At 38.0% G+C, this 25,792-nt stretch overlaps 1 protein-coding gene across 4 annotated transcripts in view; it reads right to left on the bottom strand.

Annotated features, from left to right (window-relative positions):
- The window catches only part of LOC123699998 (neurogenic locus notch homolog protein 3), a 66,016-nt gene that overhangs the window by 9,493 nt on the left and 30,731 nt on the right, over positions 1–25,792 (bottom strand). For 3 of the 4 annotated variants that reach the window (XR_006752583.1, XM_045647077.1, XM_045647078.1), the window contains exons 2-12: positions 12,487–12,566; positions 9,645–9,791; positions 7,405–7,595; positions 6,168–6,399; positions 4,140–4,280; positions 3,268–3,589; positions 2,637–2,926; positions 2,112–2,308; positions 1,540–1,723; positions 940–1,141; positions 224–417 (exon numbers count right to left, since the gene is read on the bottom strand). Coding sequence is in view for 3 of the 4 variants with exons in the window: in XM_045647077.1 (XP_045503033.1) it covers positions 224–417; positions 940–1,141; positions 1,540–1,723; positions 2,112–2,308; positions 2,637–2,926; positions 3,268–3,589; positions 4,140–4,280; positions 6,168–6,399; positions 7,405–7,595; positions 9,645–9,791; positions 12,487–12,544 (2,158 nt within the window). In the remaining variant the exon portion in view is untranslated. Of the gene's footprint in view, positions 1–223; positions 418–939; positions 1,142–1,539; positions 1,724–2,111; positions 2,309–2,636; positions 2,927–3,267; positions 3,590–4,139; positions 4,281–6,167; positions 6,400–7,404; positions 7,596–9,469; positions 9,511–9,644; positions 9,792–12,486; positions 12,567–25,792 lie in introns of those variants that run through there. The other variant, XM_045647079.1, reaches the window with a different exon arrangement.

The following is a 25,792-nucleotide window of genomic DNA, read 5'->3' as shown; positions in this document are numbered from 1 at the left end:
CTGCAATCAATCACTATACGCAACTTACAAGCACACAACAGACACGGCTTAACTTATTTCATTATTTACAATTTTGGAAATCGTTGTAAAATCCTACTTGAAGTAGGTAACTGCCATAAGTAATATAATCTGCAAACAGCCAAAGTCGCATTTTTGAAAAAAAAAAAAAAATTGAATTTGAATTAGAGTCCCACTAATATGACCAAGTCATAACCACACTCACAAGCAGGTACAGGCGGGCAGTAGTCCGCGTCACACGCCACATCCACCAATGCGCATGCGCGGCCCTCAGCACACGTGACGTCAGCGCACGGGTCCCGGCACCGGCACGTGGGGCAGCGGTTGGCGCCAACTTCGAACCCGTAGTCGCAGCCCATGCGGCAGGTGAGTTCGAGACAGGATAGCTCGGAGCGGACCCTGGTGATATTTTTTTAAATATAAGTAGTGAACTAATAAAAAGTGCTTATAGCGTGCAAAGTCAACTAAAAAAAATATATACAGAGACAAAAGTGCATTACAAAAATCGAAATAAATAAATGCAAAAGTTGATTAAAGCGAAACTTGTATGTGTGATGAGAATATGATTTTAAGGACGCGTCACGGCAATACCGTCACGTCAAGGAGTAAGGCGATTTCGCTACCTTAAATCTTGCCAAAGAAGTTTCACTTGTGACACGTGTGCTCGGCACACATGCTATTAACACACGCTAGTTATTTTAAAGGAGGGTTAAAATATATCTATTGCTTAAGTAACTTACTTGTCACAATCTATATATTATGTTCCATTGCTAGCAGTGTCCGGTATCTCAGTGCCAAAGGTGTCAACACACCAGCAGCGGCCATTGGCACATTGACGTGATGTAAAGGAGCCATCCAGCTCACAAGTAAATGGGGAGAACTAATACATATTATGAAACAACTATTGCTAAATTAACTCACTTGTCACAATCTATATCAGTTCCATTGCTAGCAGTGTCCGGTATCTCAGTGCCAAAGGTGTCAACACACCAGCAGCGGCCATTTGAACATTGACGTGATGTAAAGGAGCCATCTGCTTCACAAGTCGGTGCGGGAAGGGCAAGCTTCATACCATCTACAGTACCCTCCATTTTTTCGTCAAAGTCGCGTAAGTATTCGCACACTGGAATGGTAAAATACGATACATTATAGATATGACGCATTCTGATTTAAGTAAGTTAGTGTAGTTCAGTAGCATTTACATACTATTATGTATTTGACACTGATCTTTTGTGTTGGTAAGGTGTGGTAAAAATTAAAACAACCCTATTTGAACCTCTAACATCATGCAATAATTCCTTTAATTTGATGTATCAATCTTATTCCAATAAAACCTGATTTGTAAAAATTAAACTGTAACAAATCACCAGACATAATAAACTGTTAAGACATTTACATTTACAAATACATTAAAATATGAGGGTAGTAAAAAATCAAATCACCAGACTATTAAGAAAAGAACTATTAAGACATTTACATTTACAAATACATTAAAATATGAGGGTAGTAAAAGCAACTCACTAGTCGGCGTATCATCAACTCTATCCGTTTGCAGTTTAATCTTATCCGAGTCCACACAAATAGGCCCACAGTTGGACGTGGAACAACACAATAGTCCATCTTCACAGTTCCCATCAAGGCAAGACGCGGTGGAGTTCAGACTGCACATCGCTTCAGCTTCTGATCCACATGATTCGAAGTTAATCTGGAATTTCATGAAAATTTGGGTTATCACTTATACCAAAGCTTTGGTGAGTTTTAATGTTTCAAAAGCTACTTAGTACTTTTAGCGTCATATGTTAAATATTAAAAAAATATCCTTTCTCATTTTATATCATGACATAATATGATAAAGGGTATTTTTTTATCTTCGCGATACAAGGTATGGAAGCTAAATAGAGACGGAAATAATAATTCAATGCCCTAATGAAAGAAAATATGCGTTGGTTATTTAATAACACATTGTATTTTGCCAACTGTCAGAAATGCTAAAATAAAACACCCAGCAGGTGTTAACCGGCCAAAGGTTACTAATTACTACATGGCATACTATATGGCATGAAATAAATGTATTTTATTTATTATTTATTTACCTCAATAACCTCGCTATCAGTAGAGTTATCAGCGCCAACATCAGGACAGCACACATCCCCACCAGATCTACGCGCAGTTACACAGATGTGTCCCAAAGGACAGTCACGTTGAGTTCCGCAGGATACTACTGAGCCGTCTTCGTCTGTAGCTGGTACACCCACTTCGCAAGGATTCTCGTATGACACTCGTGGTCGACCTGGAAATTTTAAATTGTGGGATAAAACGGTGTATGAAATATATTGAAAATGCGTGCTGTCATTCTGAGTAGTAATTTCGGATAAAACAATATTGTGTGAAAACTGAACAGTAGGTAGATTTTAATTTCATGAAAATTACTTTATAAGCGTAAAAATACTTTAAAGAATATGCAAGGTTTAATAACTGGACTGAAGAAAAATTTTGTTGTAAATAATATTATTAACTACCACTTAATAATTTAAACATTGTTCATGTGACAGTTGAAAAAATTTAAATGATAATTTCATTTATCGCGTGATAGTCCCAATAAAGAGCATAGTACTCACACACAGGATACCCCGTACAGAACTCGCCGGTACAGTCCGCGTCGCGCACTCGCACGCACTCTTCCCCACCGGCGCACGGGAACCCTTCGCACGGGTCATCGCACTCGCACGTCGCACACCCGTCCGCACCGCTCTTGTACCCGTACTCGCACACACCGGCGCATAGGGCTCTTGCACATGCTTGGAGACTTCGCCCCCCGGTACGTGCGGGGTGAGGGGTGGGGGAGCATGTTACAGTAGCAGACGGTCCCATGGAACCGCGCAGTTTGTTGCCTTCAGTGTCAACGCACCTGGAATGTATGTTATGGTAAAGTGGAATGGCATGATAATTATTCTATAAAACACAGGCAAAATGTTGCCTTTGTAGAACAGATGTTTCTGTGTTAGTTGAAGTGGTGTGGAACTAAATAAGTCTTATTGATGCAATAATGCAATGCAATAAGCAAATAAGGGAGTAAGTACGAATACGGAAAAATATGATTAACAAATACAAATATATGAAAGTCATAATTAAATTGGAATCAAGTAAAAAATTTATAGATGCTGTAAATTTTGAAAATCTTAACCAAAAAAAGATAAATTCACCGTAATATGAAATCTATTCAATATATGTATGTAGTTATAGACTTACCAACAGACCAATCCATTCCTCGAACACTGTCTAGACTGGAACGAGCCATCATCAGCGCATTGTGGCACGTACCCCCTTCCTTCCTTCTCACTGACCACCAATAATTCAGCCAACATCTTCTGCTGCCTACACATGGTCACATTGTGTGGTAATGTACAATGTCTTCCACATTCACCACCGTCACAACACTTCTGCATTGAAGGACATTCCAGGTCATGGGCACAAGGGGTGCCACAGTCCAGGTCGGTTGTGGAAGGAACTGGGCATGTTCCTGCCTTTTGCAGTTCTAGAGACGCTGGGCAGCATACGCCGTAGTCGTTTCCTGGGTGTAAATTGGAATTTAAGTAATTGGAAGTCTGAAGGCAAGGAATTGTAAATGTGTGACTTATGAGTTGAATAATGAAATACAAAATGGCTCGGGTGACATTATGAAACTAATAACTTTTATTTAAAAGAATCATGTAAAGAAAAGGATCAAATACGGAATGACATTAATGAATAAGAATGAATCTCGAATATTCGAAAAAAAAGTTAACATGCCTGAATGTTTGAAGGAAAAATTTTTGTATTGATATAAAATTTCCCAAATATCAACTTTCGCGCTAAAATAAAAGATTAAGTTAGTGAGAGTTTATTTCAACAATCGTTTATCAACATTTCACGTGATATTGCATTCCAATTAGATGAGCGTGTAACAAAAAACTCCGATCGAGCATGTTGGTATTTTGCACAAAAAGCGCCAACTATATCACATAAGATTGGCATGCGTGAACAATGATTAACCGTGACAATCGACTGGCACTCCGGTATTTATAATCCATTGTTTTCAAGCGTATTTGGTAAGCGTAAATAAGACAATGGGCGATTGATACCTGATTCAACTAGGCATCTGTATAGCGGGGGACAGTTTGGTTTTCCGGGATCCGTTCCGCAGAGGAAAGGTCGACTCGTTTCTGATATTAGCAATGGCTCTCCAACAGGACAGATGTTTTGAAGACTACGTCCTCTTTTACCTGAAATATCACATTTTCCTTTTAAAAATGAGCCTATAAATAATTCCTTATAACGTAATGTTGTTTAAAAACTATATTAAGGGCTTATTGTGAAAGCTGAGTACTGTTTACAGGCGCTTTTATATAAACGCATCCCAGTTAATTAATGTTTTATATGATGATTACACTAACGGTGGTTTTAATTAGCAATATCTTGCACAAAGAGGCAATCTTTACATGCACTTTGTACAACATGCCCTTTGGCTATAGAAAATTATAATTCCCTTTTCATTCAAAAACAGCTTTATGAAGAATGAAACAGCTTTATTTGAGTGGCCATATAACACACGTGCACACAAAAATATGGTGAATTTGCTTGGAACTGACAAGGTAATTTATAGAATAATAAGATCTGACAGTCAAGCAAGAGCTCCGGGGCTTTAAGATAATTAACTGGAGCCTTTTGAAGTGTCACTTTTGTGTACGCTGGATATAAAATGAGCTGGCAGTTGTAATACTACGAGCGAGTGTATTTGGGGTTAATTCAAGTAGGAAAACTCGATACTTTCTTGATATAAATGTTTCAATGAAATCTGTAGCGTATAAAAATGCACTATGAAATCGAGCATTTATACGTAAAAAGTTCAATTTAAAAAGGAATAGATTTAAGTTAATTACTCCAGTCAGTCAAGACAATCAATTCACAATAATTCCAAAAGTTTTCAAACTTCGGTCAAGTGAATAGTACATTGTGACGACTATAAATCTCATTTTGCAACCTTGTCCGCAATCCGGAACATTGTTAAAATTGCAATTAAATTATTTTTTGCTGTATGGTCGTGAAAAAAATTCCAAAAGTTCTGCAAACTTGGGGAAGTTTTTGATATAATATTTCATATGCAACCAATCTCAGTGTACGGAACATCTTTTGATATTGAATATTAATGTTTTTTTTATTTAATAAACTGAATGAGGTTGCAAATTTATAAATGCATCAGAATACATGTTTTTGAAGTTTGCAACCAAGTTCCAAAACTTTTGTAATTATTCCGAGACCACCTTACTCGAAAAAAAATGACCACGAATTAAAAATAATCATAAATAAACATGTTCCGGTCAACGAAAAAGCTTGCAAATTTATACAAGCGTTCGGTATATATTTCCGATATCTGTGTCAAGTTTGCAGTACTTTTGGAATTTTTTTCACGACCATACAGCAAAAAATAATTTAATTGCAATTTTAACAATGTTCCGTACACTTGATTGGTTGCAAATTTAATACGTGATATGAAATATTATATCGAAAACTTTCCCAAGTTTGCAGAACTTTTGGAATTTTTTTCACGATCATACAGCACAAAAATAATTTAATTGCAATTTTTACAATGTTCCGGATTGCGGACAAGGTTGCAAAATGAGATTTATTGTCGTCCCAATGAATAATATAATATTAATTATAATATAATATTATTTATTTTAATAATAATTTTGTTTATTTTAATAATAATATAATATTATTTATTATTATAATATTCACTTGACCGAAGTTTGAAAACTTTTGGAATTATTGTTAAATTTTCGATTTCGGATGTCGATTCTGACTGATGTAAATAATTAATATAATAAATCGGTTATAATTATTGTAATAATGGATTTTGTATTGGATTTGATATGGATTTTGATGGAAGAAAAAAGACTGAAAATGATAATGTAAAATATATTTATTTCATACACACAATTTTTCAATGATAGAAAATTGATGGGTCGTTTTCATGTTCGTGTTCGTGTTCATGTTCATGTTCATTTTCAAGAAAAAAACATTGTATTACCTAATTCTTCACTTCACTGTTATTTGAATCTACCAGGAGAGCATACCCCAACCAAACAAAGAGGTGTATCTATACTCACACGTCGGCACGGGCGGGCAGGGCGGCCGCAAACAGGGCGTTTCCTCCAGCTGGCACGACAACTGTCCCGGGCAAGTGACTCCCGTACACGGGTCGCGACACTTGCACAATGGACAACCTCGAGCATCAAGTTCGAACCCGAGCGGACAGAACATCCTGCACATGTGCGCGGAACAGGCCGCCGTTTGGGTGCAGTTCACTAGGCCGGCAGCGGGCGCGCGGGTACCAGGGATCTAGGAAAACATAAAGTTCTGAAGAATAGAAATAAGAATAGAATAGAAATATTTAAAGTTCAAAAATATTTATTAAGTATTTTTTTTGATTGTTTTTTAGTTATTTAGATATATCCATTTTCACCGTTTAAATGCGTAGGTATGATAGAACATTTCGTTCTACCTTAGAGAATTTTTTAGAAAAGAAAACCTCTATGATGTAGGCTGTAGCGAGATTAGGGCATAATTTTATCTTTTTAGCATTTAAATGTTAAACAACTGAAAATTATGCACGAATGCGAACGAAATCATCTGATGGTACAGTCGCTTTCTCAAAGTGCGTAATTATGTATGTCGTAGTATGCTTACACATCATAATTATGGTTGCATCTGTATTTAATTTGATGCAGACTATAATCAGACGTCAATTAAGACGCATTTAATGATACCTCATTAATTGTAAAATTACGATAAGTAGCTTTGAAGTTATGGCACACCTGTGGTTATGGTGTAACAGATGATATGGAACAGTATTTATGGCTTAGATCTTAACCATCATTAGGGCAGTATAGCATTGATGCGTCATATAGTAAATATTAAAAAAATATTATTATGAAGAGAAACTTTTAATATACCAAAAATAATTTAGATTAGTCGGTTTCTAAATTGTAGCATTGCTATTTAATTACTTGGTTAGATGAGCGGTTAGCCTACACGATAGTTATTATTATTTCAATTTCATTTGGATATATTATTAATTGGAAGAGCTGTAGATAGATTTTGTAAACATGTTATCAAATTTAATTGAACCGGCATAACGAATTTACCAGCTTTGAACTTGAAACTAATTACTTACCAGTAGAATATGATGAAATTTACGAAACAAACTTTGAAAGTAACATTAAATTTATAAATAATCCTTTATAAAGATTTTGTATTGTATGTTAGAATGATCCAAATAAAATAAAAAAGATCAATCCTTGAACATATGAAAAGTGTCATCAAAAAAGCCAAAAGAATACGCACCTCAAAACCCGCAGGGTCCACACACCAGCAAGAACTGACGATCTCATTATCGCACTGTATCTCTTCAAACTCTCCGTCACTCTGCCTGCACCTTGGTGTCCTAAGGGACTTCAGGCCGCGGCCAGAACGCGTGTTTTCTGCTGCTAGCGCGCGCGATATACGCTCTGACGAGAGCTTAATGTTTTCACAGCCTGGAAGGAATAATGTGGTGAATATTTGAGGTTAAAAGTATTCGAGGTTTTGTTTAAATAAAGTATTTGTTTTTGGTGCGATAAAAATGCAAATGTTAAAAAAATACGCAATAAAATGTAATTTGGCTAATTTTGTTCGTTTAAATTTAATGTTAAAAAAATACTTCATATCATATTGTTATAAAACTACTTACAAAAGTATTCAGGTAAAATACATTTTTAACTGTTATACTCTAATGCCAAATTTCATTTAACCCCAATGAGACAATTAAGACATTATCACGATAAAATATTACCTGCGATAAATTAAAAGACATTGGCGTTCTATAAATCCACACCTACACAAAACTATTTAAAAGAAATCGTGTCGTTATCAACACTAAAATCGAGCGAGAACACCCCATTTTTACCCGACTGCCAAAGAAGGAGGGTAATGTTTTTCGAGTGTATGTAAGTATGTATGTATGTCTTTTCCTTTGTGACCACCTGTAGCCTAAACGGCTTGATGGATTTTGATGTATGAGGTATCGTTAGATTTGTCTTGATTACGGGAGTGTCATAGGATACATTTTATCCTAAAAGTCCCACGGGATAAAGACATAATAATATTTTTTCTAAATTTCCCTTTAAAAAAATATGTATGCGGTTTGTTTTACTCTTTTTTAGTGTGCAGTCGGGTATTTTGTTTTTTTAATAATAATTACTTGTCACGACAAGCCTTTAGCCTTCGCTATAGATTAAAAACCCGACAGTCATGGTAGGCTATAAATCTGCGTCATGGAAGCCTTTATTTGGCAATGGGATTGTATAGACTTCAACATGTTACGGGGACTGGACCAAAATACCTATTCTAACTCCATTTTGCAAGGGACCGGATATACCCCACTCCAATGTAATTTAGACGTTTCACGGGTATTGCTACGTTGCCTTTGTCGACTCTATTTAATATTCATGGAATATAATTTACAGTGGCTCTCGCTAATTTGTTTTTGCATCGCTTATGAGTAATGCGTCTATTGTTTGTGTAATTTGGAACATATTGTTCTATCAAAGAGAATTATATAAAGCTTTTTTGTTGAAGTGAAGGATGGCCTAGCCTACATTGTCTAGCCTATACTGTCTAGACTTCAAATAGGGTAGGATTAAACTCAACTAAGTGAATCAGCGTAAAATTAATTAAAAAATAATATAGTGGTAATATTTGCAATGTGGTAGTGTAACTCCAAGAGCCAAGGGAATACCCATCTACCGCGCAGCAAAACTTAATACAACTTAAGCTCTGGATCGTCCATTAAAATTCAGACCATCGCGTGATCGTCAATGAGATTTGGAGTTTGAGTTTATCACAATATTATTCATGTCGTTAACAATTATGCAATGTATATTAGATGCAGTACTAACGGGTCTGTTATGTAAGCAATGTTTGTAAATAATGAGTGCCAGTGTTGGTCAGAACTTCTATTATTTCGGTCGGCCATTACGTAAACAGTGCAATGATCTGTGAAGCGAAAATAATGAATCCATTACCAATCCATTGGTGTGCCTATTTTGAGTGTATTTAGTTATCAAGGATATTTACCTTTATCCTATCCTATAGAGGCTAAAATTCTGGTCTATATTTATAGTATACTTAATCCGTATCCCATGGGAAAAAGGATCCTCGACCAGTCTACTCTACGGGCCGGTCGATAAGGCAACGATGAATGATGTCAGAAAATTGCATATTTTTATTATGCTTTGTAGCGAAAACTTTTTGCTTGTATGATTCAGAACGAGGTGTCGCTACACGAAGATGCCCTGAGTGAACAAGCGCCCGCTTCCGCTGAACACCTATACCCTTTACCGCATTAACAATTTCACAATTAAATACAAACCAGTATACAAAGGGTCCACACAAGCCTGTCCACATGAAGTATTACAGCAGTGAGCAGATCTGTTCCCCGCACTCATCGTCGCTATTATATGGTGACGCCCTGGATGAACAAGCAACCGCTTCCATTGGACACCTATGGGAACTACGCGCTTACAATTTCACAATTAAACACTAACCAGTATACAAAGGGTCCACACAAGCCTGTCCACACGAAGTATTGCAGCAGATCTGTTCCCCGCACTCATCGTCGCTGTTACACGGGGACGCTCTGGGTGGACAAGCGCCCGCTTCTGATGGACACCTGCCTCTGAGCTCGGCGCTAGCTGTTGTGTAAACAAAGAAAAATTTCACGAATATTTAAATTGTTCGCATATTTATTAGCGAAATTATATTATATATACATTTCAAAAAAACAACTAAGGTTCTAAACTCGTAATCTTATTTATAGCCTAATCGTACATTTACATTTAGCGCTATTTTATTTTTTATTTAGGATCTTCTTTCGTAGAAACTACTCTTGAAACTGCTGGTATATGGTAAATCTATGTGTTAACGATTAAAATGTTCTTCAGAAGTCTTAATTGAATACCAAAATAAATGCTTGCGAGTTTGAGGTGTACTTTAAAGTCTAAATCATTAATTTCTGTTGAAAACGATCTATGTGGGTAATAGAATTAAGGTAAAGGCTCCTAATACGGCGGTAGTCAAAATCGCTTCCTAATACGGTGGTATTTCTATTTTCGAGTTTTATTCCTGTTTTATAAATTTTAAGTACACCAAAACGTAAGCTATTTATTCCAAATTTATTACTCCATGACTTAACTAACGTTTGCAAGTATAGCACATAGACAACACAACAAGATCAATCAATCTGTGTAACGGCATCGACATGAGAGGTGTTTCCATACAAACGCGAAACAACAAAAGTAAGTACACTAATATTTATAAACTAAGTTTTTCGTATTAAAAAACCGTTCAAGTTTGTATATGTATTGTTTATTGCATTTTCCTACTATTACACTCACTATTTAAATAGCTTGTTTCATATTTGTAAGTCATTTTCTACCCAAAAAATAAGAAATAAAATACCGCCGTAATACGATACAAATTTTATAGATTAATCCTAATACGGTGGCATAACTCCGAAATAGGAAAAATACTGGGCATGTTTAATTGTTTATAACTTTCATTTTATTTACTTATTGAATTAATTCCAAGATTAGTTGGAATAATTATTAATCTGATAAATTAGAAACCATATTCTGCGGTATGTTTTCTTAATTAGAAATCCAGTTAAATATGAAAATGGTTGAGTACAAAATGTTTGTTTCTTAGAAGGGGTAAAAATAGGAAGGTGTAGTTTAATGTACCACAAATCATTTATTTTGTATAACTGTTGATTTGAGTTTTACACATCTGAGCCAAAAAACTGTTAGCATTTGATTAAGCATTTACATTCTCTTGTTTATCGAATTTTTGATGGGTCAGAATTAGGATTATTAAAAACACGAGTAGTTTTCCTATTACGGTGGTAGATATTTCCAGGTAACTCTGTATTAGGTTTTATATGATCTCCTATTACGGCCCTATTTCATAGAACTTAAAATTATCAGATTTAGGGTTGCGTAAATAAATAAGAAGTTTTGTGTCTTTTTTGTGGATTCTTATTTGATATGCGTGTTTTTTTTTTCCGATAAAACTAAAAGCATAAATGAAACACAGTAAAAGTGAATCAACGTAATCAAACCAATGGTTAATGAATAAAAAACTTACAATTTACTTTACTAACACATTCCTATTATTTAACAAATATTATTTGTACGGAACTTCAATGTATATAATATCTGACCCTCCGTATTAGGAGCCGCCTACCGCAGTATTAGGCTCTGACCAAAATCATACCTCCGTATTAGGGAAAATCGACATGACTATTTAAATATTTTTTTAAAATAAGAAATATCATGAAAATAAACATAGACTCAACAGCAATACAAAATTTAAGTTCCACTTTTAACGATAAAGTGGTTTGGCACCTTTAGAAAGACTTAGAAATGCTTATTTTTGATACTTACTTTCAAATGTTGCGAAATACCTCCGTATTAGGTGCTTTTACCTTAAGTACTAAAATCTATGCATAACAATTATAATCAATGAATCCTCCTCGATAACTAGCAATTAACAGTACCTATAACTGAAGCGATCTGCGCCACAGCTGATACAATAACGCAATCGTATTGAGTTAATAAACATTAGATTCAATAGACAGGGGCCAAATCTTGGATAGTATTCATATACTAGAATGATATTACCTACTGTCTATCAATTTCTCATCTTATTTGCATATTATGTTCACATTTTTTTTACTATAAGCACACAATATAATAGTCGAAACTTATTATTATAAATAGAGACTTAACTTTCCGTTCTTCTCGAACTTAGTTATTAATATCTCATAAACGCAAACTTGTATTTAAAACAAAGTAGACTTAAGGGTTAAATAATAGCAGCAAATAATTGGAGACTGCGTTCAAAGCGAAATGCTTCAAAGGTATAAAATTCTAAAGTTATTGCGGTTTTCGTCATAAACTTTGAAATGTTACAGCGTTGCAGGTTTAATATGCGTATGTTACACTGCACGTACTTATGGAACAGTATTCTCATTGACTGTAATTTTATAGTTTCTCTAGTATTTAATTAGTTACGCTTTTAAAATAAGTATAAGCATAGATAGGCTAACAAAATAAAATATTCACAAGGATGTCATTTGCCAGATGTTTTATGTTTTAATAAAAAACATATTCCTTAATATACTGATGCTATTTAATTATGAATAAAGGAAATAAATAAGAAATACAGTGGAAAATTATCATGCGGAAGAAACGCAGCTGAAAACTTGTTTACTAAAACTGTACGTAAACGTTTAAAACGTGTACTTATTTTCAAAAAATAAAAATAGGGACAAAATGTTAACTATTTTTACTCTCATTATCCTTAATATTTAATTAATTTTATCCTTACCTTGCATGAACAGCAAGACAGCGCAGAGCAGCGCCGTCCTCACCGCGCGTGTCGACATCGCTGCATTACACACAGGGGTCCTGGAACAATATATTATTTTATTAGTTATTAGCATTCAATTTAATATACCTATGTACTATAAAACCTTCCTCGAGAATAACTTACTCCATCCCTTAATAAACCTCATATTATAATCCGTAGCGTAGTTTTAAAGAATACTATAAACAGAAAAAAATGATTTTAGAAGTAGTATTCACACGATACGGCATGCATTAGATCCTTTGATATAACAAGACAAGAACGATAAAAATTAAAATAAAGTACCTAGTTAACAAAGTAAGTATAAGTCTAGATAAAGGCGCAATAAGTTTTGATCAGTACAAAATATTTAGATAAAAAATCAATGAATGCATCTCATCCTCCTACGCCATAAAAATATAGACACTCCTATGTCTCAAATCTATTCAATAATGTATCACAGTTTACATCATAGAATCAATCAATAAATTTTAACATTATCCTCAAGTCATTGCGTTGGCAGGACAAACCCAAACACGGGCTAGCCTTGTATACGCAATTATATGCGATCTTAAGCAACAGCAGTGCACAGGATTGCCAAATCGTACATTTCCTTGATACAAAAGATCTACAAAGTACACTTTGTAATTACTGCAATCTGTTTTATCGAAGCGTAGGTATATGGATTGTACCGTTTCCGTTGGAAGTATCATATCATACAGTATCTTTGTAGAATTGATAGAAAATTTAATAGGAACGTAAAAAGTATAGATGCTCTATTTAACTCTTGCTCGTAATTCAACAGCTGCGTTGTCAACAATGTTTCTTTTTCTCCAATGTTCTTTTATACGATGAAAGAAAAAGCAGAGGTAAGTAGACCTAATAATGATAATGACGTTATACCTTTGTTAGCAATCAAAAGCTTGTTTTGCACCACTATTAGCAATGGTGTCCCAATTATTTCGCATAATGATCGATAAAAAATGTAATAAACAAAAGATCACGTCTTCAATTATTGATATTCAGAACGTGTGAGCGCGCGGCCTCGTGCCCGTTGGGATCTCCCGCGTGCTTGTTCGTTGCAACTTGCATTACATTCTGTATTCTGTTTCGGATGAGTCTCGATTGCATCTACGCTTGCCTAATTATTATTTGCGTAGATCTCATAATATAAAATTAAGAAATTTTTTATTTTTCTATCGGCAAAAATGCCAAATCAAAGGACGGACATAATTATTGCTAATAATAACCTTTAATAAAAACAATAAATAAAAAATTTAACGAAAAATCTTCTATATTAGATGCATTTGATATAATTATTATAAAAAAGTTATTAGACCTACCTTTGGGTATTACGCAACGTTACGTCTATTATACGGATGCTAATAATCACTTGACATAATTATTGCTAATAATAACCTTTAATAAAAACAATAAATAAAAAATTTAACGAAAAATCTTCTATATTAGATGCATTTGATATAATTATTATAAAAAAGTTATTAGACCTACCTTTGGGTATTACGCAACGTTACGTCTATTATACGGATGTTAATAATCACTTTCTCTTGCTCCGAAATTGTATTGTCATTGAACCCAAACGTAGGACGTACCGTATTGTTAACTTATTATTGCAACAATTAATTAAAGTCATATTGTATTTAAATTTTATCTTACCACAATATTCAATCGTTGTACAACTTTCAGATATTTTTTCTTTTCATTGCTGTCAGATTAAAAAAAAGAAGAAAATTCGCGCTCAACTGTTTTTTAAATGCAATGTTGTAATTTTTATTATTAATTAATTTTTAGATGTTATTAAATTAAAGACTTAGGTAATTAATATGACGTAAAACATGTTTTTATTCGAAAAAAAAAAGAAATTTGACGTTTTCGTTTCTTATTACAACCAGCCAGCCTTTTCAAAATTTAAATTTAGAATGCGGTCTTATGAACTACCTATGCTTTGCAACGTCACCCACTTATAGACAACAGAGTAAAAAAGAATTATTGTAAAGTGTCCTCTGGCTCGTCATGTAAAGTGATTGAACTCTGTGACGCGAAGCTTGGAGTGACGCAAGACCCGAGTGAAAGGCTGCCAAGTCATTCAGTAAGACTTTCTTGCTTGAGAAATTGTTATAGACTTAGCCTAACCCTTTATTATTATAAACTATGATTTATTACTGACGATTCGAATAACGATGTTTACGAATTAGTATGAATCCGAATTGAGAGAGAGAGAATTGTTGATAAATAACTTTTTTCAAAGCATAAAAAGTTATTTCGATTCCCTAATATCGATTCCTATTATATCAAAATAACATAATATCTACCTATCATTGCTGTTCAATTCAATACCTAGAGCTGCAAGTGTTCCGAATTTTTGAATACTTCAAGTTACCTATATATATTTTACGAACTTTGTTAAAGTGTCTGTTTCTCCTAGTAAATTGAAGCGATCAAATTACAATTTTAGTTCTCCCATAGAGATATTGTGGTGAGATACCATAATGTATGAGTAAAGTTTAAAACGACTTAGCGTGGGCATGACACTAGAGAATTCAAGTAACCGCATATGAGTTAACTTGGAAACAATTACAAACTCTCAAAATTAACTTTAAGTTTCTTGGAATTTACTTAAGAGGATAGTTGGAAATTGACTACTTCTATTTTCTCGAGTTATAGACTTTGAATTGTTCCGTCTTTTTGTTTGCGTTTAATTTAATTTAATTTTACCTACTAGGACTTTGTGTTGTAACTAATTAGTCTAATAGTTTGAGTCTAAATGAATTTTACCTTTAAATCTGGGCTTTTAAAACTTCATAATTAAAATTAATTTTGATAAAACTGACAAAAACACTCTACGATATACACTAGAATAAAACTTTGGTAATTTAAAAGTCTGTACTTTTCTCTTATATGTATACCTATATGTATATCACGGCGCTTATGAGAAATCTGTTTTAAATTAAATTTTGTGTTGATCGAAGTTTAGCCCCTAAATATAAAAGGATTTCACCTAAAGCTACTCTAGTACTTATATAATACTTATCTAAACATATAATAAATCTGTAGAAGGGTCAATTCTGTACATTGAAAATATTGAAAAAATAAATAGCAATTGTTACTGGATCGATACCAAGCCCAAATATGTGATTAAAAAAATTTTTGTCTGTCTGTCTGTCTGTATGTTCAGGCATCACGTGAAAACTAACGGTTCGATTTCGATGAAACTTGGTATAATTATACCTTATTATCCTGGACATAAAATAGGATACTTTTTATCCCGGAAAAATACGTAGAAAAAAATAAATCGTAATTTTTCTTAATTTTTCCGCGCGGACGGAGTCGCGGGCGGAAGCTAGTAAGTAATAAGACAGTTGGTAAAGCAAATATAAATATCAGCCAGATAATAAAAATAGACAAAAAAGATAACCTAATTTAGCTATTTGAAATACGAGGTATATTGGATAACGGATTGATATCCCTCAGGAATACCAATAGTTATCGAATATCATGTGGAATAGGCTAAATATTTTAAAACTTTTGATATAAATATTTCGTGTTCATACGAAATTCGCTTGAGTCTACGCAAATCTGACTGATTTGCGTAGACTCAAGCTTTCAGATACCTACCTACATAAATGTATTATGTTTTTAAGTATTATATAAAAGACGCGTTTTTTATTTCTGGAAGTTAGGAAATTTGTTAGCAGACACGTCAAAATACACGAAATCACAAAGCGGCTACTTCTAATGACCTACTTTGTGACTGAGGTAACTATTGTAAAAAATAACTAAGTAGGTATGTTACTTAAACGTACACTTAGCAAACTTTCTTACGTAAAATATTAAGTATGTATTCAGTTAAAATTTTAACTTTACTTTTTGGGACCAAAAATTAAATGCTGTAATTTAATTAAATTTAAAATTAAATTACAGCACGTAGCGAAAAATTGTGAAAGTTCGGCTCCCCACGCACTGCTCAAAATAAAGAATTTGCTAATTTTAACTTGGTATAAGCAGGTATGCTATGGCATCTATCTATATGTATATTATGTTAGGTACCTATCTTATTCATATAGAACATTATTTAAAAAAGAGAATGGAAAGACCCCTAATAAAATCATCTGCTGAGATATCGTTTCCATTACATTGATTTTTAATCACGGCAGTTACCGGCAAACAATTGAGAACTTTAAGATCGACCAAATAAGATGAACAAATATTTGCATGTAAAGTCACATGACACTCACAATCCGCACATAGGAAAGCGGCTGCAAACATATTGTATAAATAACTCGTAATAGATTAGAAAGTGAAGTGAATTGGATTCCTTTTATTGAATACAAACGAGTGATGACAAATACATTTGGCCGGTATCGTGACCGTATTTCACGACGTTTGTTATTGGCGACCCTTCGAGCTTCGTCATGACTGTAAGAAAGTAAAATAAAAACATGAGTAGTAAACAAAGGTAAAAGAGTCAAAATCTTTTGTAAAATTTACGCTTAACATTTTTAAAATGTTATACTTATAACTGATCGTTGTTTACTATGAAAACGAAATTACGAAGCCAAAAGTTGACGAAACAAATCATTAAAATCTACACGGTAGAATTTCATATCTTTTGTTGCAAGTTAAAATAATTCCTTCCTTGAAGAAAAGACTACACTATTAATATTCGTTATATTCAGTATGTTACCTATATTAACGAGTGATTGTTTTTAACTATAAAATTATACTAAATAAACCTTTCTTTTGTGAAAACAATAGATATCTATTCTACTGGTTTAATAATCCTGCTAGTGATTTATATCAAATATTTTGAAGCTCGTGACTCACTCTCTTGCACGAGAAAATAATTAAACCGGAATTTCGTTCTCTATCCAGACGAAATCTATGAATTCATAAATAATAATATGGCATTGTTATTGATGTACTTTTTCAATGAATATTAAACACATGCGGTTTCTAAGAAACATTCCAATATGATACGTGACCTTAGCCTGTTCTTTGTTCATAATAAAAAAAAAACAATGTTCTTTATGGTTTATGAAATCGTGTTAGGGTGACGGTTCGCGACTGGTTCAACTTTCGTTTTTATTCACCGCGCGGCAACGTGCGCCGCTGACATTGTTGACCTTTTGTGAAATCCTGTTCTGGAGACCTCATGAACACGGAATTGTTTGATTTCACTAAACATTAGTTCGTGAACTTGATCGAACCTTCAAAACAAAGGAGTAAATACTAAATAGTAATATTTGCGTGTTGCGTGTGTACCTAACTTTAGCTGCCCTTAAATATGTTTTGAGGAGATTTCCTTGTTCCAAAAACAAAAGATGATCTCAATTTGTAGCGTATTTTGTATTCATATCTTCATTTATAGTTAAATTTATTGCAATTAATCATGACAAATACAATAAGCCACATATTTTGACTAAGGTGTAGAGTTTGTGAAGTTAGGCCTTGTAGAGTTAGGGCGTGTAGTGTTAGAAGCTTCGCTCTACATGAGATCTGATAACTTTTTGACAGTGCGAGTCATATGGGCTCGTCTTGGCAACATTTTACATGAAAATGTTTTTGGTGGGATTTCATTTCTTTTTGTAAGTTGTTTGTAACAAAATTTTATAAGTATGTCGATTAAAGTTTTAATTTTTTTTTAACAAGGAGTACCTATACATATATATATCTAGGGGAACCAAGTTTTAGATTATTAGATTAGACCTCTAGCGTCATCAAAATTTAATTTAAAATTACAGGTCTCATACAAACTCCCATCCCCTAGTTTAAGGGGTTGGGGGATGAAAGTTACAAGTTTTATAATTTTTTTGTTGTTTGTGTGCTAATACTAGCTTACATACAAAATTTCAGCTTTCTAGGGCATTAGGAAATACCTTAAGAATTTTGATGATCATCAGTGAGTCAGTGACGAAATTAGCGTTTTTTAGATATAAATAAAATCTGAAGTATAAAAGCTAATGTAATTAAAACTTAATATTATGTTCAATAAGTCCGCTATTGACAATACCACCCTGTATATCCCGTAAATTTTGTTGATCTAGCATAATCCAAACCCAAGTTATGAGGGTTCAAAAAAACGTCGAAGCGCTTCGAGAAAAGGTAGGTAGTGCCCGTGCTTGTTCGCTTGGCTCAAAGCCAAAGAAGAAAGCGAAGCGCACGGGCACTACCTATCTTTATATAGTGTACTGTGTCGGTGTCTGTGTCGGTGTCTGTGTCTGTGTCTGTGTCTGTGTCTGTGTCTGTGTGTGTGTCTGTGTCGGTGTCTGTGTCTGTGTCGGTGTCGGTGTCGGTGTCGGTGTCTGTGTCGGTGTCGGTGTCGGTGTCGGTGTCGGTGTCGGTGTCGGTGTGTGTCTGTGTCTGTGTCTGTGTAGGTGTCTGTGTCGGTGTCTGAGTCTGTGTCTGTGTCTGTGTCTGTGTCTGAGTCTGTGTCTGTGTCTGTGTCTGTGTCGGTGTCGGTGTCTGTGTCGGTGTCTGTGTCGGTGTCTGTGTCGGTGTCTGTGTCGGTGTCTGTGTCGGTGTCTGTGTCTGTGTCTGTGTCAGTGTCAGTGTCAGTGTCAGTGTCTGTGTCGGTGTCTGTGTCTGTGTCTGTGTCGGTGTCTGTGTCTGTGTCTGTGTCGGTGTCTGTGTCTGTGTCGGTGTCGGTGTCGGTGTCGGTGTCTGTGTCTGTGTCTGAGTCTGTGTCAGTGTCAGTGTCTGTGTCTGTGTATGTGTCAGTGTCTGTATCTGTGTCTGTGTCTGTGTCTGTGTCGGTGTCGGTGTTGGTGTCGGTGTCTGTGTCTGTGTCTGTGTCTGTGTCGGTGTCGGTGTCGGTGTTGGTGTCAGCGTCTGTGTCTGTGTCTGTGTCAGCGTCTGTGTCTGTGTCAGCGTCTGTGTCTGTGTCTGTTTCGGTGTCTGAGTCTGTGTCTGTGTCAGCGTCTGTGTATGTGTCTGTGTCAGCGTCTGTGTCTGTGTCTGAGTCTGTGTCTGAGTCTGTGTCTGTGTCTGTGTCGGTGTCTGTGTCTGTGTCTGTGTCTGTGTCGGTGTCGGTGTCTGTGTCGGTGTCTGTGTTGGTGTCTGTGTCGGTGTCTGTGTCGGTGTCGGTGTCTGTGTCGGTGTCTGTGTCTGTGTCTGTGTCTGTGTCTGTGTCTGTGTGTGTGTCTGTGTCGGTGTCTGTGTCTGTGTCGGTGTCGGTGTCGGTGTCGGTGTCTGTGTCGGTGTCGGTGTCGGTGTCGGTGTCGGTGTCGGTGTCGGTGTGTGTCTGTGTCTGTGTCTGTGTAGGTGTCTGTGTCGGTGTCTGAGTCTGTGTCTGTGTCTGTGTCTGTGTCTGAGTCTGTGTCTGTGTCTGTGTCTGTGTCTGTGTCTGTGTCTGTGTCTGTGTCTGTGTCAGTGTCAGTGTCAGTGTCAGTGTCAGTGTCAGTGTCTGTGTCTGTGTATGTGTCAGTGTCTGTGTCTGTGTCTGTGTCTGTGTCTGTGTCTGTGTCTGTGTCTGTGTCTGTGTCGGTGTCGGTGTTGGTGTCGGTGTCTGTATCTGTGTCAGCGTCTGTGTCTGTGTCTGTTTCGGTGTCTGAGTCTGTGTCTGTGGCTGTGTCTGTGTCTGTGTCAGCGTCTGTGTCTGTGTCTGAGTCTGTGTCTGAGTCTGTGTCTGTGTCTGTGTCTGTGTCTGTGTCTGTGTCTGTGTCTGTGTCTGTGTCTGTTTCGGTGTCTGTGTCTGTGTCTGTGTCTGTGTCGATGTCGGTGTCTGTGTCTGTGTCTGTGTCTGTGTCTGTGTCGGTGTCTGTGTCTGTGTCTGTGTCTGTGTCTGTGTCAGTGTCAGTGTCAGTGTCAGTGTCAGTGTCAGTGTCAGTGTCAGTGTCAGTGTCAGTGTCAGTGGCAGTGTCAGTGGCAGTGTCAGTGGCAGTGTCAGTGTCAGTGTCAGTGTCAGTGTCAGTGTCAGTGTCAGTGTCAGTGTCAGTGTCAGTGTCAGTGTCAGTGTCAGTGTCAGTGTCAGTGTCAGTGTCAGTGTCAGTGTCTGTGTCAGTGTCAGTGTCTGTGTCTGTGTCTGTGTCTGTGTCTGTGTCAGTGTCAGTGTCTGTGTCTGTGTCAGCGTCTGTGTCTGTGTCTGTGTCTGTGTCTGTGTCTGTGTCTGTTTCGGTGTCTGTGTCTGTGTCGGTGTCTGTGTCTGTGTCGGTGTCTGTGTCGGTGTCTGTGTCGGTGTCTGTGTCTGTGTCTGTGTCTGTGTCGGTGTCTGTGTCGGTGTCTGTGTCGGTGTCTGTGTCGGTGTCTGTGTCTGTGTCTGTGTCAGTGTCAGTGTCAGTGTCAGTGTCAGTGTCAGTGTCAGTGTCAGTGTCTGTGTCTGTGTCTGTGTCAGCGTCTGTGTCTGTGTCTGTGTCTGTGTCAGCGTCTGTGTCAGCGTCTGTGTCTGTGTCTGAGTCGGTGTCTGTGTCTGTGTCTGTGTCTGTGTTGGTGTCTGTGTCGGTGTCTGTGTCTGTGTCGGTGTCGGTGTCGGTGTCTGTGTCTGTGTCTGTGTCTGTGTCGGTGTCTGTGTCTGTGTCTGTGTCTGTGTCTGTGTCTGTGTCTGTGTCTGTGTCTGTGTCTGTGTCTGTGTCTGTGTCGGTGTCTGTGTCGGTGTCTGTGTCGGTGTCTGTGTCGGTGTCTGTGTCGGTGTCGGTGTCTGTGTCGGTGTCGGTGTCTGTGTTGGTGTCTGTGTCGGTGTCTGTGTCTGTGTCGGTGTCGGTGTCGGTGTCTGTGTCTGTGTCTGTGTCTGTGTCGGTGTCGGTGTCTGTGTCTGTGTCTGTGTCTGTGTCTGTGTCTGTGTCTGTGTCTGTGTCTGTGTCTGTGTCTGTGTCTGTGTCTGTGTCTGTGTCTGTGTCTGTGTCTGTGTCGGTGTCGGTGTCTGTGTCGGTGTCTGTGTCGGTGTCTGTGTCTGTGTCGGTGTCGGTGTCTGTGTCTGTGTCGGTGTCTGTGTCGGTGTCTGTGTCGGTGTCGGTGTCGGTGTCAGTGTCAGTGTCAGTGTCAGTGTCAGTGTCAGTGTCAGTGTCAGTGTCAGTGTCAGTGTCAGTGTCTGTGTCTGTTTCGGTGTCAGTGTCAGTGTCAGTGTCAGTGTCAGTGTCAGTGTCAGTGTCAGTGTCAGTGTCAGTGTCAGTGTCTGTGTCTGTGTCTGTGTCAGTGTCAGTGTCTGTGTCTGTGTCTGTGTCTGAGTCTGTGTCTGAGTCTGTGTCTGTGTCTGTGTCTGTGTCTGTTTCGGTGTCTGTGTCTGTGTCGGTGTCTGTGTCTGTGTCGGTGTCTGTGTCGGTGTCTGTGTCTGTGTCTCTGTCTGTGTCTGTGTCTGTGTCGGTGTCGGTGTCTGTGTCGGTGTCTGTGTCGGTGTCTGTGTCGGTGTCTGTGTCGGTGTCTGTGTTGGTGTCTGTGTCAGTGTCAGTGTCAGTGTCAGTGTCAGTGTCAGTGTCTGTGTCTGTGTCTGTGTCTGTGTCTGAGTCTGTGTCTGTGTCAGCGTCTGTGTCTGTGTCTGTGTCTGTGTCAGCGTCTGTGTCAGCGTCTGTGTCTGTGTCTGAGTCGGTGTCTGTGTCTGTGTCTGTGTTGGTGTCTGTGTCGGTGTCTGTGTCTGTGTCGGTGTCGGTGTCGGTGTCTGTGTCTGTGTCTGTGTCAGTGTCAGTGTCAGTGTCAGTGTCAGTGTCAGTGTCAGTGTCAGTGTCAGTGTCAGTGTCAGTGTCAGTGTCAGTGTCTGTGTCTGTGTCTGTGTCTGTGTTTGTGTCGGTGTCTGTGTCTGTGTCTGTTTCTGTGTCTGTGTCTGTGTCTGTGTCGGTGTCTGCCTGTGTCTGTGTCTGTGTCTGTGTCGGTGTCTGTCTGTGTCGGTGTCTGTGTCTGTGTCTGTGTCTGTGTCGGTGTTGGTGTCGGTGTCTGTGTCTGTGTCGGTGTTGGTGTCTGTGTCTGTGTCTGTGTCTGTGTCTGTGTCTTTGTCTGTGTCGGTGTCGGTGTTGGTGTCGGTGTCTGTGTCTGTGTCGGTGTCTGTGTCTGTGTCTGTGTCTGTGTCTGTTTCGGTGTCTGTGTCTGTGTCTGTGTCGGTGTCTGTGTCTGTGTCGGTGTCTGTGTCTGTTTTGGTGTCTGTGTCGGTGTCTGTGTCGGTGTCTGTGTCGATGTCGGTGTCTGTGTCTGTGTCGGTGTCTGTGTCGGTGTCTGTGTCGGTGTCTGTGTCTGTGTCGGTGTCTGTGTCTGTGTCTGTGTCGGTGTCTGTGTCTGTATCTGTGTCTGTGTCGGTGTCAGTGTCAGTGTCAGTGTCAGTGTCAGTGTCAGTGTCAGTGTCAGTGTCAGTGTCAGTGTCAGTGTCAGTGTCAGTGTCAGTGTCAGTGTCAGTGTCAGTGTCAGTGTCAGTGTCAGTGTCAGTGTCAGTGTCAGTGTCAGTGTCAGTGTCAGTGTCTGTGTCTGTGTCTGTGTCAGTGTCAGTGTCAGTGTCAGTGTCAGTGTCTGTGTCTGTGTCTGTGTCTGTGTCTGTGTCTGTGTCTGAGTCTGTGTCTGTGTCAGCGTCTGTGTCTGTGTCTGTGTCAGCGTCAGCGTCTGTGTCTGTGTCTGAGTCTGTGTCTGAGTCGGTGTCTGTGTCTGTGTCTGTGTCTGTGTCTGTGTCGGTGTCGGTGTCGGTGTTGGTGTCAGCGTCTGTGTCTGTGTCTGTGTCAGCGTCTGTGTCTGTGTCTGTGTCAGCGTCTGTGTCTGTTTCGGTGTCTGAGTCTGTGTCTGTGGCTGTGTCTGAGTCTGTGTCTGTGTCAGCGTCTGTGTCTGTGTCTGTGTCAGCGTCTGTGTCTGTGTCTGAGTCTGTGTCTGTGTCTGTTTCGGTGTCTGTGTCTGTGTCTGTGTCGGTGTCTGTGTCGATGTCTGTGTCGGTGTCTGTGTCTGTGTTGGTGTCTGTGTCGGTGTCTGTGTCTGTGTCGGTGTCGGTGTCTGTGTCTGTGTCTGTGTCTGTGTCGGTGTCTGTCGGTGTCTGTGTCGGTGTCGGTGTCTGTGTCTGTGTCTGTGTCGGTGTCTGTGTCTGTGTCTGTGTCTGTGTCTGTGTCTGTGTCGGTGTCGGTGTCTGTGTCGGTGTCTGTGTCGGTGTCTGTGTCTGTGTCTGTGTTGGTGTCTGTGTCGGTGTCTGTGTCTGTGTCGGTGTCGGTGTCTGTGTCTGTGTCGGTGTCTGTGTCGGTGTCTGTGTCGGTGTCTGTGTCTGTGTCGGTGTCGGTGTCAGTGTCAGTGTCAGTGTCAGTGTCAGTGTCAGTGTCAGTGTCAGTGTCAGTGTCAGTGTCAGTGTCAGTGTCTGTGTCTGTGTCTGTGTCTGTGTCTGTGTCTGTGTCTGTGTCTGTGTCTGAGTCTGTGTCTGTGTCTGTGTCTGTGTCTGTATCTCTCTCTGTGTCTGTGTCTGTGTCTGTGTCGGTGTCTGTCTGTGTTGGTGTCTGTGTCGGTGTCTGTCTGTGTCGGTGTCTGTGTCTGTGTCGGTGTCTGTGTCGGTGTCTGTGTCTGTGTCGGTGTCTGTGTCGGTGGTCGGTCAGCCACATATTTTGACTAAGGTGTAGAGTTTGTGAAGTTAGGCCTTGTAGAGTTAGGGCGTGTAGTGTTTAGAAGCTTGGCTCTACATCAGATCTGATAACTTTTTGACAGTGCGAGTCATATGGGCTCGGGTTGGCAACATTTTACATGAAAATGTTTTTGGTGGGATTTCATTTCTTTTTGTAAGTTGTTTGTAACAAAAAAATTTTATATTTTTTTCTTCTTTTTTTGGGGTGTATTTCTTGCACATCAGAGACGCCTTTTTTTATAGCCCACTCTCTTATTTTTTCTTATTCTTAATTTTTTTTTTATTTTTAGCTACTGTGTGGACGTAAGAGGCAGGAGACGTTCGCAACACTTCTATTCATATTTATATGATCTGATCTGAAGTATATGTCTCGATATATGTCGATTAAATTTTTAAATATATTTTTTTAACAAGGAGTACCTATACATATATATATATCTAGGGGAACCAAGTTTTAGATTATTATATTTGACCTCTAGCGTCATCAAAATTTAATTTAAAATTACAGGTCTCATACAAACTCCCATCCCCTAGTTTAAGGGGTTGGGGGATGAAAGTTACAAGTTTTATAATTTTTTGTTGTTTGTGTGCTAATACTAGCTTACATACAAAATTTCAGCTTTCTAGGACATTAGGAAATACCTTAAGAATTTTGATGATCATCAGTGAGTCAGTGACGAAATTAGCGTTTTTTAGATATAAATAAAATCTGAAATATAAAAGCTAATGTAATTAAAACTTAATGTGTTCTATAAGTCCGCTATTGACAATATATCCCGAAAATTTTGTTGATCTAGCATAATCCAAACCCAAGTTATGAGGGTTCAAAAAAACGTCGAAGCGCTTCGAGAAAAGATAGGTAGTGCCCGTGCGCTTCGCTTTCTTCTTTGGCTAGTCTTGGCGGGGGCACTACCGTGCCCCCAGATTTATTAGGTTTTAGACAAAGCGGACGAAGCCGCGGGCGGTAAGCTAGTAGAAAATATATTTATACTGTGCTAATAGTAAGATATAAGAAGAAAAGCAAACAAAAGATATAACAATGTAGAGCGCCTTGCTTCCTACATCTTAAAAATTCAATGTTTAAAAATAAATACGTTCTAGTTTCCACAAAACAATGACTCCATTGAATAACTCGTTCATTCATATTTCTAGTACAGCCAGCAAAATGATATTGCCCCTTATCTCACGTACTCGAAGCCTCGGTGGGGTCGCCAGGGTCAAAGGTCGTACGATTTGCATACAAACGTAAATTATACGACCAAAACTCTACACCGTTTCTCATTTAAATTTGAATATTTCAAGTACACATTTATACTCTGTGCATGTGTGTTGTGCTTTACTTGCTGAGCATTTAATTAAAATATATTCCGAAAGCAAGAATATTGAATAATGTGAAAGTGAAGTTAGTACCTCTAAGACAAACGATAAATAATTTTTAATCATTAGTGTATCGATTCGCAGATATATTTCATCATCTAGTTAGTCTAGTAGTTATCTTTGTTGTCTGTATATGACAAAACTTGGATAGACTAACAAAAAGCGTCACGCTCACACGCACAAAAAGGAACTATTAATAGAAACCGTGCAGAACAACGATATTTCAGTACAATCAGACGTCCAAAGTCACAATCGTTGTAGCCGGTCTGCAATTTGAAACGTCAGTCGTGCCTGTAGATTTCACCCGCGCTATGTCGCATGAGCCTGCGGTGAAAGTGGCTCGGAACGATGCGTACAGATTATATTTATCTAATTATGATGTATGACGTG

This window comes from Colias croceus, chromosome 18, assembly GCF_905220415.1.
Source record: "Colias croceus chromosome 18, ilColCroc2.1".
Taxonomy (NCBI): domain Eukaryota; kingdom Metazoa; phylum Arthropoda; class Insecta; order Lepidoptera; family Pieridae; genus Colias; species Colias croceus.
Note: the sequence above shows the minus strand (reverse complement) of the source record. Positions and strands in the feature narration are given on the sequence as shown.